Below are 15891 nucleotides of genomic sequence, written 5' to 3'. Positions count from 1 at the left end.
AGGTCCTTCTTTGCAGCACCTGACCATATGACTGGACAATAATCAAGATTAGATCAAACTAGAGCTTGCAAGACTTGCTTTGTGGACTGTGGTGATAAAAAATGCAACCTTACAACCATTGAATTATGTTTTGACCATAACAGTTTACAATCTAAAGTAACACCAAGTAATTTAGTCTCAACAGCCACAGCATTAATTATTACATTCAGCTGAGGTCTAGAATTTAGGGAATGATTTGTACCAAATACAATGCTCTTAGTTTTAGACATGTTCAGGACCACTTTATTACTGGCCACACATTCTAAAACAGGCTGCAACAATTTTTTTAGGGTTGGAGTGATTTCACTAGCTGTGGTTCACTAGCTGACATGTTGAATCATCAGTGTAAAAAAGGCCGTCCTGCTCCCCTCCTCTCTATCTAACTCCCCCTCACAGTCCCTTCAGTTTCCTTTGAGTCCCGTTTGTTTGGCTGTTCTGCCTAAATGAGTTATCCCTCACCCATCATGGCCCTGCCATTCCCAACCAATCAAAGAGCTTGGAAAGGCGCATCTGGACACCCACTCAGGTCGGAGTATTATAGTCGTCCAAAGAAAGAAGACCCATGTTTTCTGGGAGCTATTTTTAATGTGGAGTGTAACTAGAATACCTGAATGTTGTGCGTGCTTAAAAATGTAAGTTGCAAGGGGGTTTATTGGGTTTCTTTTTACATGTTGTGTAATAATGTGTAATAACCACAAATGACTTAGTAGCTATGTTAAGTTTGCGGCCATAGTTTATATTGTACAGCTATTACTATTCTTTAATGTTGGAGTTGCCAAAACTGCTTGGCATATTGTTTATAGTATGTAGCATTATGCCGCGTTGCCATAAGTGTCACTGTTGTATTGATAAACATAGTTTTTCATGTGCACATACTACCATGGTGTTTTCCATAGTGGCCTTTGTTAAAGTGGTTGTTGCGCTGCCATGGGCGAGCTTCTAGAACCCTCCCAGATGGGTCTTAGAGCTTGTGAATGTGCAGAGTAATTTATGACACTGTGGCACTGGGGCAGATCAGATAAGATATCAGCAAGGAAGATTCTCGCACTGGGCTGGAGAGAGAGGGTGCCATACATTTTTATCTTGTCAGTCTCAGTAATTGGTTTCTCTCTCTCTGACAAGATGTTTATCGTTTAGGTTAATATTTATGCTGATATGTTTATAGCCCTGTTTATATCTGTGTTATAGTAGTGTATGTTTATTCAGTCATGTTTATATAGCCTATTTATATTGCATAATTATGCCACTTTATTGATACTGTTATGTTGTGTATGGATTTGCCTTATAGAACCAAAATTAATCCGGATTAACACAAGTACTATTCCACCAAGATTCATTCCCAGTCAAGATCCAAGTTGACGCCAAGAATGGCCACCTGCACCCTCAAAGCCATCTTCCCTCCAACAAGCTCAAGAAGGGAGAGGGGACGAAGAGAACGAGGATGAGGATGAGGACTGGGGGGAGAGGATTGGGCCAGCAAAAGCCCCACACCCTGCCGACCAAGGAAAGAGGGGCAAGCCCAACTGCTAGTAGTTCAGTTTCTCCAGTGGAGAAATGTTCCTTCATATTGCCTACATGAGCCTGCCTCCCTGCCACGTACCACCACCCGGGAGGTTTCTAGAGAGCAAGTCCCACATCCAATAGGACAGCGAGACCCTTGCCCGTTTAGGGAAGTCTATGTTCGGAGCATTCCAATGCCTCCACCAATCAGCCTATTCCCCTGATCAGTGTTACTCCAGGGCCACCTATTTAGAGAATTCAACACCCCTGAGGGAGCACCAGGAGGGCTACTATGCCTCTAGTAAGTGCAGCAACTCCCCTGTCGAACGCTGCTCCAGAGTCTCCCGACCAGAGCCCACAACACTTCCACGATACCACCGGGAGGGCTACTACCTGTCAAGACAGCCGAGCAACTCCACAGACTGATGTCGTTTCAGCGAACCATCGGTCCCCACATAAGAGCCCAGGGAGCGCTACTATCCCCCGAGGCGACACAACTACTCTGCTGATAGGCATCCCTCTAGACTCAGGACACAGAGTATGCCACATCCCCCAGGTCAGGAGTGGACCTACAGAGGGCCCACTCCAATGATCCTGGACTTTGTTCATCTGAACCCCAGTGAGTTCTCACAGCTGAAGATCGCCCTGGATAACATCCTCCCAGCGGATGCCACAGAGCAGTTTAAGGTCCAGATCCTCGGTGACCACCTTAAGCTGAAAAAGGCACTGCTCATCACTGACTTTTATAGCAACTCGAAGGTACCCCTTCACAGATACCATGTCTGCCCTCAACCAGCAGTTCGGACCGCCGCATCAGTTAGCTCCAGCATATCCCCAAGCTCATGGATGGCCCAAATGTTGCCAGTGGGAACATCAAGGCCATCTGTCTGTTCCTCCTCTGAGTATGTTCCTTAATTGGCATGTTGGAGCAGCTGGGCAGGAAGGGAGACGTGGAGCTGGATTGTGGATCCCATGTCTCCAGGCTGCTGGGGAAACCTCCACATGACCTGATATCCAGCTTCTGGAGGTTCATCCATCCATGCAAGATCCAAATCCCCACTCTGCTAGACTTGGCAGACTGCATGGAGTATGAGGTCCAAATGCAGGAGGATAACTCCAGGTTCGCCAGCAGTTCACGAATAGAGACATTAGCTAGAAGCAGAGATCGCCGTAAGGAGCCTAAGGCCTCCAGCATGACAACAACCATCCTACTTGGCATGGAGAAGATGGACCCCAAAAAGGCGTCCCAGGCAACTGCCACCGCCACCAAGGAGAAAGTCTATTGTCCCTACTGTGACCGCATCAGCCACTCCCTCAACAATTGCTCCATTTTCCAGCATTTTACAATTGCTCCATTTCTCCTTTGATCCAGCAGGCGAGCTGGATCATAGGAGAGGAATGTGTGTTGGCTTTACGGCCAAGAACATCATTCAGCGGAGTGCAACCTCAAATTCCGCTGCAAGACTTGCAATCAGTGACACCTGCTGGTGCTCCACAAGGTCAACAAAAGAGTTACAGTTCCAGAGAAATCTGAGAATACTATGATTAATGCTGCATCCATGACCTCCTGTCTGCGGAACACTGTCAATGAGGTCCTGTTCATAGACCAGGGGAGGTCTGAAAGTACTGTTGAAAGTCAGCAAGGTCCTGCAGAGGCACGGAAACCGGAGTAGGGAGACATACTCGATTCTGGATGATGGATAAAATGTATCATCCTCCTCCATGCAACAGCACAGCAGCTGGGATTCAAAGGTGAGCCCAAAGACCTGACCCTTCGAACAGTAAGACAAGAGCTTCAGGTTCTCCATGGGGCGTCCGTCTCCTTCACTGTCTCCCCTGTCTCACAGACCCACAATACATTTTGGATCCAAGGCGCCTTCACTTCTCAACAGCTAGGCCTGTTCAAGCAGACCCATTCGGTCTGTGCCCTGCAACAGAAGTATCGCCACCTGAAGGGACTGCCTCTGCAGCACATATTCAAGTTCCAGACAGTTCTGCTAATTGGATCAGACTATGCCCACCTGCTCATGCCGGTGGAACCAGTCCGGCTTGGGCCACCAGGAAGCCCAGCTGCCATCAAGACCATCCTGAGCTGGACTCTGCAGGGCCCTGCGCAGGGACTGAAGTACAGCATCTCTGAGCACCGGTGCTATGTCACCTCTATGCTGTGCTCGAATGCTGACCTGTTTAGTCAGGTTGAGAAGTTGTGGCAGATGGATGTACTGCCATGGTGCAGCGAGAAGATCAGCACCAGAACTCACCAAGACCAGGAGACGATAGACCTGTTGGAGGACAGAACAATGAGAGTTGAAGTGGATGGAGTCCAATGTTACGCAACTCTCCTCCTTCGCATCAAGAACATGCCCCAGCTGCGAGCCCCTAAGGAAGCTGTGCTCTCGCTGCTTAGGGCCACAGAGAAGAGGCTGGCGAAGTCACCAGAGCAAGCAGCAGCATTCAAAGCAGTGATTCAGAAGGAGCAGCCAGGTATACCGTAAAGCTAGCGCCAGACGCTGAAGAGAACACTGCCATGAGCTGGTACATCCCACACCACATGACACAGCATAACAGCAAGAATCGTGTGGTATTCAACTGCTTGTTCCAGTACAAAGGGGACAACATTAACAAGGTCCTGCTCCCAGGTCCCAAACTTGGCCCCTCCCTGCTTGTAGTGCTCCTCAGATTCAGAGAGGATTCGTGGGATGTTCCACCAAGTCAGACTACTCCCTGAAGACCAGCCACTGATGAGGTTCCTCTGGAGAGACCTAAACCGGGAAAATCCGCCCGGTGTCTACGTGAGAGGGTCAATAGAGAAGTCATTCTAAGGGGACAACTGGAAGATGCCAAGGTCCTTGTGTACAAGCTTTGGAAGCTACTAGCCACTACAACGGGCAAGCAACGTCCCTTCGGTAATCAGCCTTCTCCCTTCTGAAGTCAGGTCGAGCAGCACCAAACTCTTGATTAGACAGGGGCAAGCAGATGCTCAAGAATCAGCCCTCGGGCTACGCTGGCACTGTCAGTCCAACACCCTGTCGTACAAGTCCTGCCAGCTAGATTGTCCAACAGTTACCATGCGCACCATCTACAAGGTACTGGCTAGCCAATACGGCCCCTGGGGTACATTGCCCCCTTTACCATTAGGGCCAAAATGCTGCTTTAGCGTCTATTGAACAAGAAGAAGGACTGGGACAACACCCATTTGCCAAAAAATCTAGTCTTCCGCTGGAAAGAGTGGAAGAGAGAACTTCCAGATCTGCAGCAGATAGCCCTGCCAAGTTGATACACCAGCCCAGACATGGACTCCCCGACTTTCCTGAGGGACATCCATGTGTTCTGCGATGCCTCGGAGCAGGCCTATGGCTCTGTATCTCAGAACAGAACACCCCAACGGCAACATCGAGATGGCCCCGAAGAAGCAACAATCGAACCCTTGTCTGGAATTGTGTGCAGAACTTACAGCTGTCCAAGATCCCCACTCTCCCTATCCGCCAAGTTATTATGTGGACGGATTCCATGACGGTCCTCACATCGCTCCAATTGGATTCCTGCTGATTCAAGACCATCGTTGGCACCCGAGTGGCGGAGATACAGGATCTCACTGACCGAGAGTTATGGCACTATGCAGAGTCAGCAAATAATCCAGCGGATGACATCACACGTGGGAAGACCGTATCAGAACTGGGTTCCAGAAGTTGCTGGAACCAGGGCCCATCATTCCTGCAAGGAACCCCAGACCAGTGGCTGGAGAAGCCACTTCCAGACACTACGGACGAGGAGGAGTTGAGAAAGCCCTACATTCTGCGGGCCAAGCGCCAGACCTTTTCCTCCCAGAAGCTATCAGTTCAAGTCTTTCGGTTAACTTCTGGAGGCAACCTCCCACTTACTCAACCAGGCGGCGGGTGGCAGCCCTTCAGCCAGGGATTACAAGGAAGCAGAGCTATCCCTCCTTCGTCAAGTGCAGCAGGACTGCTTCTCCACCGAACAGAGGTCAAGCCTGTGCCCACCAGTAGCCGCCTACTCACTCTTGCCTTGGAGCTGGATCGCACCACTCAGCTGATTTGAGTGGGGGGTCGCGTCCGCTGCAGCATTGTTCTGGATCAAGAGGCCATGCACCCCATCATGCTCAACCACCAACATCCAATCACTAAACTGATCATCGGAGACTTCGACGAGAGACTGCTCCACCCAGGGCCTGAACGAGTTTGCTGAAGTCTTGGATCATCAGTGGCAGAGCGGCTATCCGGCATCACCAGTGTGAGTGTAAGGATGGTCGGAAGTGGTTATGGTTAATGTTGGAAGTGGTTAGGGAGATTCCCAAGATGGCTGACCTTCCCCCCGCTTGGCTCCGCATACACAAACCCACCTTCTACTCCACTGGCGTGGACTGTTTCAGCCCCTACATGGTCAAGATAGGCTGCCACAATGAGAAAAGATGGGTCATCGCGTTCAATTGTGTGACCACCCAGGCAGTGAACCTTGACCTCCTCCCCAGTATTGACTCAGACTCCTTCATGATGGCACTCAGATGCTTTGTGGCCCGCCGAGGGATGCCTTTCAAATTGCTGTCTGGCCAAGACACCAACTTCATAGGAGAAGAACGGGAGCTGAAGGAAGCATTTGCGGCACTCCAGCCAGTCCTGCAAGCCCAGTTAGCCAGCAGATCCAGTTTGCTTTCAATCCACCAAGTGCTGGGAGAGAGAGATCCGCTCCCTCAAGCAAGGCCTTCAAGCAACACTGGGAGCCCAATTGGTGATGGAAGAGGTCCTGAGGACGGTCCTCATTGAGATAGAGGGGGTCCTCAACTACAAGCCCCTAGGCTACACCGCCTCGGACACTGCAAACCCAGACCCGGTAACCCCGAAAGCTATCCTGATAGGACGACCAGACGCCTCACTTCCTCAAGTTGTATACCCTGAATCGGAGCTGCTCAGCTGACACTGATGGAGACACAGCCAGCTGCTAGCAGTTCAGTTTTGGAAGCACTTCATCAGCCACTACCTGTCTGGTTGTCAGAAGTGGAAAGCAGAGACACCAGATCTTGGAACTACAGTCATGATTGTCAACCCACAGTAACCCAGAACACTGCGGCCTGAGGGACAGGTCTCACAGGTGATGCCTGGACCTGACATCAGGATCAGGACTGCAGAGTTGCGTGTAGATGACAGAACCTGCAAGCGCCCAGTGGCTCGGATCATCCAACTCCCTGCCCTGCCAGATTAGAACTAGCTCTTTAGAGACTGTGGCCAAGTAAGGCCTTTGGCTGCAGAGACTGTGCCCTTTAGGTTAGAGGCCTTTTACTGGATGTTACTATTTCCATAAGAAATATTGGGGCGGCTCTAAAAAAGGCCTCCCCTCTTCTCTACCCAACTTTCCCTCACAGTCCCTTCAGTTTCTCTTGAGTCCCATTTGTTTGGCTGTTCATCCTAGCTTAGTTATCCCTCCCCCATCACGGCCCTACCATTCGCAACCAATCAAAGCGCTTGGAAAGGCACGTCTGGACACTGCACCCACCTACTCAGGTCAGAGTGTTATAGTCGTCCGATGAAAGAAGATGCACATTTTCTGAGAACTATTTTTATTGTGGACAGAAACAAGGATACCTGAATGTTGTGCGTGCTTTGAAATGTAAGTTGCAGGAGGGTTTATTGGGTTTCTTTTTACATGTTGTGTAATAATGTGTAATAACCACAAATGACTTAGTAGCTATGTTAAGTTTGCAGCCATAGGTTCTACCACTCAGACAGGTAGGGCATACCAGCGAACGGTTTTACAATCAGGTCATTGGTAAAAATTGAAAAACCTAAAGGCCCAAGAGTGCTGCTCTGCGGTACACTGTACGTCACATGTTTAACCAATTTTTACAAGTTTGCAAAGAGTCGGCAGCAAGCTTTACCATTCTTGGGTAGCGGGATGACTTTGGCTTCCCTCCAGGTCTGACACCAATTTTTAAAAATCCAGACTCAGATTTAAGATATGACAGATAGGAGTGGCAATATAGTCCGCTACAATCCTCAGTAGCTTTCCATCTAAGATGTCAATATCAGGTGGTTTGTCATTATTGATGGCCAACAATATTTTGTTCACCTCACACACACCAACTTTAATAAATTAATTTCATGCTTACGTTTGTTTACTTTGCCAATTAAATAGTAATGAAAGTAATTGGTAACATCAAAATGTTTTGTAATAAATGAACCATCTGATTCAATGAAAGATGGAGTTGAATTAGCCTGAATGACAATAATTTCATTTAAATTATTCCTAAGCTTTTTTCCACCATACTTTATGTAATTTATCTTGGCTTCATAATACAATTTCTTCTTCTTTTTGTTCAGTTTAGTCACACCATTTCTCAAATTATAGTAAGTTTGCCAATCTGATGTCCAGCCAGACTTATTAGCCCCTCCTTTTGCCCCATCTCTTTCAACGGTACAGTTTTTCAATTCCTCATTAATCCACAGGCCCTTAATAGTTCTAACTGTCAAGTTTCTTAATAGGTGCAGGCTTATCAATAACTGTAAGAACAATTTCATTAATGCATCAAGTGCAGATAGGCCTCCCATTTCAGCCACAGTTCAATAAAGCAGCTCTATGGTATTGTTGGGAGCAGGGTTTAATTGTTTGTAATGGCTGAATCAGAAAGACGTTGGAAGGTAGACAAGGGAATATGGTTTTGATTTGCAGTCCTGGAAGGACATCAGATAACACCCAAATCAATCACAGTGGCAATAAATCACATTTAACACAAATATTATCAAGCCAGCCATGACATCATCGCTGGGGGGCAGAGAGAACAAACACAAAACTAAAAAGATTGTGTGTGTGTGTGTGCGTGCGTGTGTGTGTGTTTGTGTGTGTGCATGTGTGTGTGTGCGTGTGTGTGTGAGCTCAACAATATGCTCAACAATTATCCTTTCATCAAATTCAACTGAGGGATTGTCTGTATGTACGGTGGCCTCACTGGTACATAAAAGGTGGGTAGTATTAGAGGCCAATTAACTATAAACAATTGTGACATCATTAAGCCAGTATCACAGCAGATTTATCTCTCCCTCTAACAGAGACAATGGAGTGAGGAACTGCAATGAATGATTCCAACCACAGAGACCCATTCATCCCTGTCTATCTCTCTCCAGTGGCATTCTGGAACAGGAAACATATAGGAGAGTGTGAGTATTCTGTCGATATGAGTGTGTTAGTGTTTGTCTGTGTATGTGCATATATCTGCTTGAATGAGTGTATAATAGAAATGTGTGTATATGTGTGCGTGCGTGTGTGTGTGCGTGCGTGTACGCCTAAGGTAAGACGGAGACCAGAGAGGTTTATTTGGGGCCAGGAGTGTTTTTTAACCAGCGAGCTGTAGCCAGGAGAGTGAGAGAGAGGAGGGAGAGAGTGAAGGAAGGAAGGAGGAAGAGAAAGAGAGAGAGATGGCTAGAAAGAGGAAGGCAGAAAAAGGAGAGAGAGAGAGAGAGATAGCGAGATAGAGAGAGACAGGGAGGAAAGAGGGAGGGAGAGAGGGAGAGAGCTTTAGTGCTGATGAAATAGCGTGCTGTGTAGTTTGACCCTGGGGCTTGCTACAGACCGCATTTGTTTTCTCTGCCAGCACACTCTGCACAAAGCTGCAGAACACACACACACACACACAGACACACACTCTGACTTAAATCCCCTACTAGCTATACTGAACAAAAATATAAATGCAACATGTAAAGTGTTGGTCCCATGTTTCATGAGCTGAACTAAAAGATCCCAGAAATGTTCCATACGCACAAAAAGCTTATTTCTCTCAAATGATGTGCAGAAATGATAATCCATCCACCTGACAGGTGTGGCATATCAAGAAGCTGATTAAACAGCATTACACAGGTGCACCTTGTGCTGGGGACAATAAAAGGCTACTCTAAAATGTGCAGTTTTGTCACAGAACACAGTTTTGAGGGAAAGTGCAATTGCATTGCTGACTGCAGGAATGTCCACCAGAGCTGTTGCCAGAGAATTGAATGTTCATTTTTCTACCATAAGCCTCCAACTTCGTTTTAGAGAATTTGTCAGTACGTCCAACCAGCCTCACAACCGCAGACCAAGTGTAACACGACAGCCCAGGACCTCCACATCCGACCAGCCACCTGGACAGCTGATGAAACTGAGGAATATTTCTGTCTATAATAAAGCCCTTTTGTGGGCTCTATGCCCTCCCTGGCCCATCCATGGCTGCGCCCCTGCCCAGCCATGTGAAATCCATAGATTAGGGACTAATTCATTTATTTCAATTGACTGATTTCCTGATATGACTCAGTAACTCAGTAAAATTGTTGCATGTTGCGTTTATATTTTTGTTCAGTATATTATATCAGCTATACTCTCCACTTCAGAACGTATTGTATGCCACCTGTAATAACAGCATTGTGCCCACGGCCACCTGTAATAACAGCATTGTGCCCACGGCCACCTGTAATAACAGCATTGTGCCCACGGCCACCTGTAATAACAGCATTGTGCCCACGGCCACCTGTAATAACAGCATTGTGCCCACGGTCATCTGTAATAACAGCATTGTGCCCACGGCCACCTGTAATAACAGCATTGTGCCCACGGCCACCTGTAATAACAGCATTGTGCCCACGGCCACCTGTAATAACAGCATTGTGCCCACGGCCACCTGTAATAACAGCATTGTGCCCACGGCCACCTGTAATAACAGCATTGTGCCCACGGCCACCTGTAATAACAGCATTGTGCCCACGGCCACCTGTAATAACAGCATTGTGCCCACGGTCATCTGTAATAACAGCATTGTGCCCACGGCCACCTGTAATAACAGCATTGTGCCCACGGCCACCTGTAATAACAGCATTGTGCCCACGGCCATCTGTAATAACAACATTGTGCCCACGGCCATCTGTAATAACAGCATTGTGCCCTTTTTTGTGCCCAGCATTGTGCCCTCTTTCTATGGTTTTATGGAATAATACGCACCATATTACGCACAAGGTGCATGGACGCACACATACACACAACTGGCTGTGCTCTAGAGGAATCAGTGTTACAGCTCAAGGGTCTTAACATTAGCCATAACTCTCACATACTGACACTAGGAAGGACAAGACTCATTCAGAAACACACAGTATTGTTATTACAGAGTGATTTGACGTGACGTATGTGTATACGTATTTATAAAAATGTGTAAGTGAGTAGGGTTATGTGTACATACTGTAGGCATGTGCAGCCTGCTTGACAGTTTGGCTGTATGTGTGTTAGTGTGTGTGTGTGTGTGCGCATCACTGACCTTGGAGCGTGGCGGAGCGCGGATGAACCATTTGCAGTCCACAGCCTCTGTAGGTAAAGCCTTTCCATCTCTGGTGATCTGATGAGACTCCACTATCCCCTCTGGTCCTCCCATGTCAAACTCACAGACTGGAGACACACACACACATCAGTGAATAGAGGCAAAGGATTGGAATGGAACAAAGACACAAAATACATCACATAACGCAACACAATGTAACACAACAACATAACACGACACAACAATACACATTGCAATGCAATACAACATAACACAACATAACGCAACACAACATAATACAACGCTAAACAACAACATAACACAACATAACACAACATAACACAACATAACACAAAGCAACATAACACAACACAACATAACACAACACAACACAACACAACATAACATAACATAACATAACACAACATAACACAACGCAAAACAACAACATAACACAACATAACACAACATAACACAACATAACACAACGCAACATTGCAATGCAATACAACATAACACAACATAACGCAACACAACACAACATAACACAACGCAAAACAACAACATAACACAACATAACGCAACACAACACAACATAACACGACGCAAAACAACAACATAACACAACATAACGCAACATAAGACAACATAACACAAAGCAACATAACATAACACAACATAAGACAACATAACACAAAGCAACATAACATAACACAACATAACACAACAACATAACACAACATAATTCAACATAACACAACAACATAACACAACATAACACAACATAACACAACAACATAACACAACACAACATAACACAACGCAACATAACACAACATAACACAACGCAACATAGCACAACGCAACATAGCACAACGCAACATAGCACAACATAACACAACACAACGCAAAACAACAACATAACACAACATAACACAACGCAAAACAACAACATAACACAACAGAACACAACACAACGCAAAACAACAACATAACACAACAGAACACAACGCAAAACAACAACATAACACAATGCAACATAACACAACATAATTCAACATAACACAACAACATAACACAACATAACATTACAACATAACACAACATAACATCACAACATAACACAACGCAACATAACACAACAACATAACACAACATAACATTACAACATAACACAACATAACATCACAACATAACACAACGCAACATAACACAACAACATAACACAACATAACACAACATAACACAACATAACACAACAACATAACACAACATAACATCACAACATAACACAACGCAACATAACACAACAACATAACACAACATAACACAACATAACACAACATAACACAACATAACACAACATAACACAACATAACACAACATAACACAACATAACACAACATAATGTAACAAGGTACATCAGCAAACAACAAAAAGTCAGAGAGAGACAGAGAGAAAGAGCGAGAGAGACAGAGAGAGACAGAGAGAGAGAGAGCGCGAGAGAGAGACACTTTTATTTCACTTGCTTTGGATATGTAAACATGTTTCCCATGCCAATAAAGCCTTTTGAAGTGAATTGAATTGAAAGAGAGAGATTTTTTTTGCACATCATTATAACACTATACATAGCCATAATATGACATTTGAAATGTGTCTATTCCTTTGAAATGTGTGAGTGTAATGTTTACTGTTCATTTTTTATTCTTTATTTCACTTTTGTTTATTATCTATTTCACTTGCTTTGGCAATGTAAACATATGTTCCCCATGCCAATAAAGCCCTTTGAATTAAATTGAATTGGCAGAGAGAGAGAGCGAGAGAGAGAGGATACCTACAGGGCAGAGGCTGGGGCACTCCCAAGTCTCCAAAGTCCGGATCTGAAGAATTGGAAAAAAGAGAGGGAGAGGGGAAGAGAGCGATTTTTAATAAGGAAACATACTGTCAGGGACAGCCAAATCATTTTTTGACAGGGGGCGCGGGACCACCTACGTATATGTGCGCAGTTGCACATGCACACATTTATTTATTAACTTTAAATGTGGCATGAACACAACCAGGTGTAATGTTTTCATCTGATAAAACAAATCACTTCAAAAAGTAGGCTACCTGCGCATATTCAATCCACTCAATAATAATTTGAGCATCTTAAACAGTGCACTGTGCACCCGCCATTTGGTGAATGGAAAGAGATGTCTATTTAAACATCAAAAGTGTAATGACATTCAATGATTGTCATTAGGCAAACATGTAGCCTGAATTGATTGATGTGTCTGTAGCACACGGGATGTGTGAAAACCTACTCCTCAGCCTGTAGTGTCCCCATTTGAGCTGCCGAATAGCTAGCCTCCTGCGTGGCACCGTCTGGTAAGACTCCTTGGGAGGGCGGTCACGTGTGCTAGCAAGGCAGATGTCCTGTGTTCGAGCATCAGTGTGAGACGAATCAGGGGGAAGTGGTACTCGCTAAGGAAGCAGTGTGATGTTCTTTACAGTAGTGACTCGGATCTACAGTGGTGCTCATCTCAATGCTGGGGTTGCTGTTGAGTAAGTTAGAGGGGTGTGAAACCTACTCCTCAGCCTGAAGTGTCCCCACTTGCGCGGCTGAATAGCTAGCTTTTTGCTTGGCACAACTGGTAAGACACTTTGGGAGGGCGGTCACGTGTGCCAGCAAAGTAGAGATCCAGGGTTTGAGCTTCAGTGTGAGCCGAATCAGGAAGAAGCGGTACTCACTAAGCAAGCAGTGTGATGTCCTTTACATTTCCAATGCTGTTCGTACACGTCACGGTCCCAGCCAGTCATCACTGTCTTGGCAAATATAAAGGGTTCACATCGAACCACACCAGATTTTCAAGTCCATGCGCTAATTTCTCATGCGGCTGACAGGCGGTAATTATAAATGATGGTGTTATAGCCTACAGTTGTCTTGCCATCTTTGTTTTATTGTGATAGGCGCTTGTTTTACCAGTAGGCCTACGGCGACTTCATACCGGCTCAAGCTACTTTCACCCCTGTTAGATATTTTTCTGCAAATAATTTCCAACTTTTGGTTGTCTATTTGTCTATAATTAGATACATGCAGCTTCTCCTCTGTCATTATTACTATTTTTATTAACTAGGCAAGTCAGTTAAGAACAAATTCTTATTTACAATGACAGCCTACCGGGGAACAGTGGGTTAACTGCCTTGTTCAGGGGCAGAACAACCACCTTTTACCTTGTCAGCTCAGGGATTCGATCCAGCAACCTTTCGGTTACTGTTCCAACGCTCTAACCACTAGGCTACCTGCCACCCTCATTAGGCTGTTTGTTGCCCTAGAAGAGAGTGAGCATATTGTTGGGTGCTCACCAGAACAATGTCATAAATCGATGGAATGAATGCATCAATAATAATCTTGTTGACGTCAGTAAAGTTTTCTCTTCCATTTCTGCTTGCAGAGCGAGGATGTGTTAGCCTCGAAATTACCAGATTGATTACTTCTGGACGTGTACGGACCGGGGAGAAAATGCAATATTCTAACTTTAAAACAGCTTAATATTTTACCTGTAAAATTTGCAAATGACATCAGTTTGACCGGTTTTAAAGAAATTATAATCTGTGAAAAAATAGGATTATAAAATTTCAGTTTGTCTTGAATGCATGTGTTTGAAATAGCCTATTGTCAGCTTTTACATCTCTGACAAAGACAACAAGTTTGCACAGTCCCTAACCACGCACTGCACTCTCTCAAGATTGTGAAAGCAATAAATTATATTTCTCAACTCCTCAGAGAAATAAATGAACATTTGATGTGTCATTTTACTGCAATAAATATTTAATTCTGTAGTAGTTAATATTATATTAGTGTACATGTGAGAGTTGCAGGCCTACAGTGAGTGTCCAGATTTCAGTTAGAATTCTATTTAACCCATCTCAACTTCAAAAGGTGCGCAAACCAGTGTGTGCGCAAACCACCTACTTCTGCCGTCTCTGTACACTGTATCCTCACAGAGGCAGTAAGTTAAATATTCAGGTATGGTGGTGTATCACTACTACCACAGAGGCAGTAAGCTAAATATTCAGGTATGGTGGTGTATCAATACTACCACAGAGGCAGTAAGCTAAATATTCTGGTATGGTGGTGTATCACTACTACCACAGAGGCAGTAAGCTAAATATTCTGGTATGGTGGTGTATCACTACTACCACAGAGGCAGTAAGCTAAATATTCAGGTATGGTGGTGTATCACTACTACCACAGAGGCACTAAGCTAAATATTCAGGTATGGTGGTGTATCACTACTACCACAGAGGCAGTAAGCTAAATATTCAGGTATGGTGGTGTATCACTACTACCACAGAGGCACTAAGCTAAATATTCAGGTATGGTGGTGTATCACTACTACCACAGAGGCACTAAGCTAAATATTCAGGTATGGTGGTGTATCACTACTACAACACATAAACAAATGTGTGTGCATGCTTTAGTAATAGTCATAGTAATTTCCACAAAAAACACATTTGTGTGCATTAGAGATGTAACGATTCAGTGACATGCATCAGTTCAAATAAATGTTTAAGATAGGAGTGCATCAGTCGGCTCGACCCCAAAACAATCCAAATGGATCATGCATCAGTAGGATTCAAATTATCTGAATCGCCGGTTCACTAACTTTTTTTGCATTACATTCTTTCTAACTTCCGGAAATACCTCTCATCTTCTGTGACAACTGATGCGCCCTCTCCTTCAGTGTCGAACTAAGCATGTAACATTGACAGTCATTGATCTAATTTTGCATGCCAACAACCCCAGGAAATATCAGTAATCTAGTCAAACTGTGCACCGTGAGCAGCTTCGCGCGCTGACCAACGAGAGGTAGGCCTCTGATCTTCTTGCACATCTGTGCGCCTTCAGCATTAAATGCTTGTAAAATGGCACAATATTAGGCGTTATTAGTTGAGTGACAACCAATGTAATTTGCTAGGTTATTGTTATCAAATGAGTTGTTGAAAATTGTGTTTTACCAGAATACATTTATTTTAAGAAGAGATGTAATCGAAAACTGTGCTACATAATTATTGGCAATGTCATA

General features: G+C 45.0%; 1 protein-coding gene across 1 annotated transcript in view; it reads right to left on the bottom strand.

Annotated features, from left to right (window-relative positions):
- The window catches only part of neto1l (neuropilin (NRP) and tolloid (TLL)-like 1, like), a 156285-nt gene that overhangs the window by 57163 nt on the left and 83231 nt on the right, over positions 1–15891 (bottom strand). Inside the window, exons 5-6 of the mRNA XM_038973246.1 lie at positions 12661–12702; positions 10823–10950 (exon numbers count right to left, since the gene is read on the bottom strand). Coding sequence (XP_038829174.1) covers positions 10823–10950; positions 12661–12702 — 170 coding nt within the window. The remainder of the gene's footprint in view (positions 1–10822; positions 10951–12660; positions 12703–15891) is intronic.

The sequence above is a fragment of the Salvelinus namaycush genome, chromosome 33, assembly GCF_016432855.1.
Source record: "Salvelinus namaycush isolate Seneca chromosome 33, SaNama_1.0, whole genome shotgun sequence".
Taxonomy (NCBI): Eukaryota; Metazoa; Chordata; class Actinopteri; order Salmoniformes; family Salmonidae; genus Salvelinus; species Salvelinus namaycush.
This window is presented reverse-complemented; position numbering and strand designations above follow the sequence as displayed.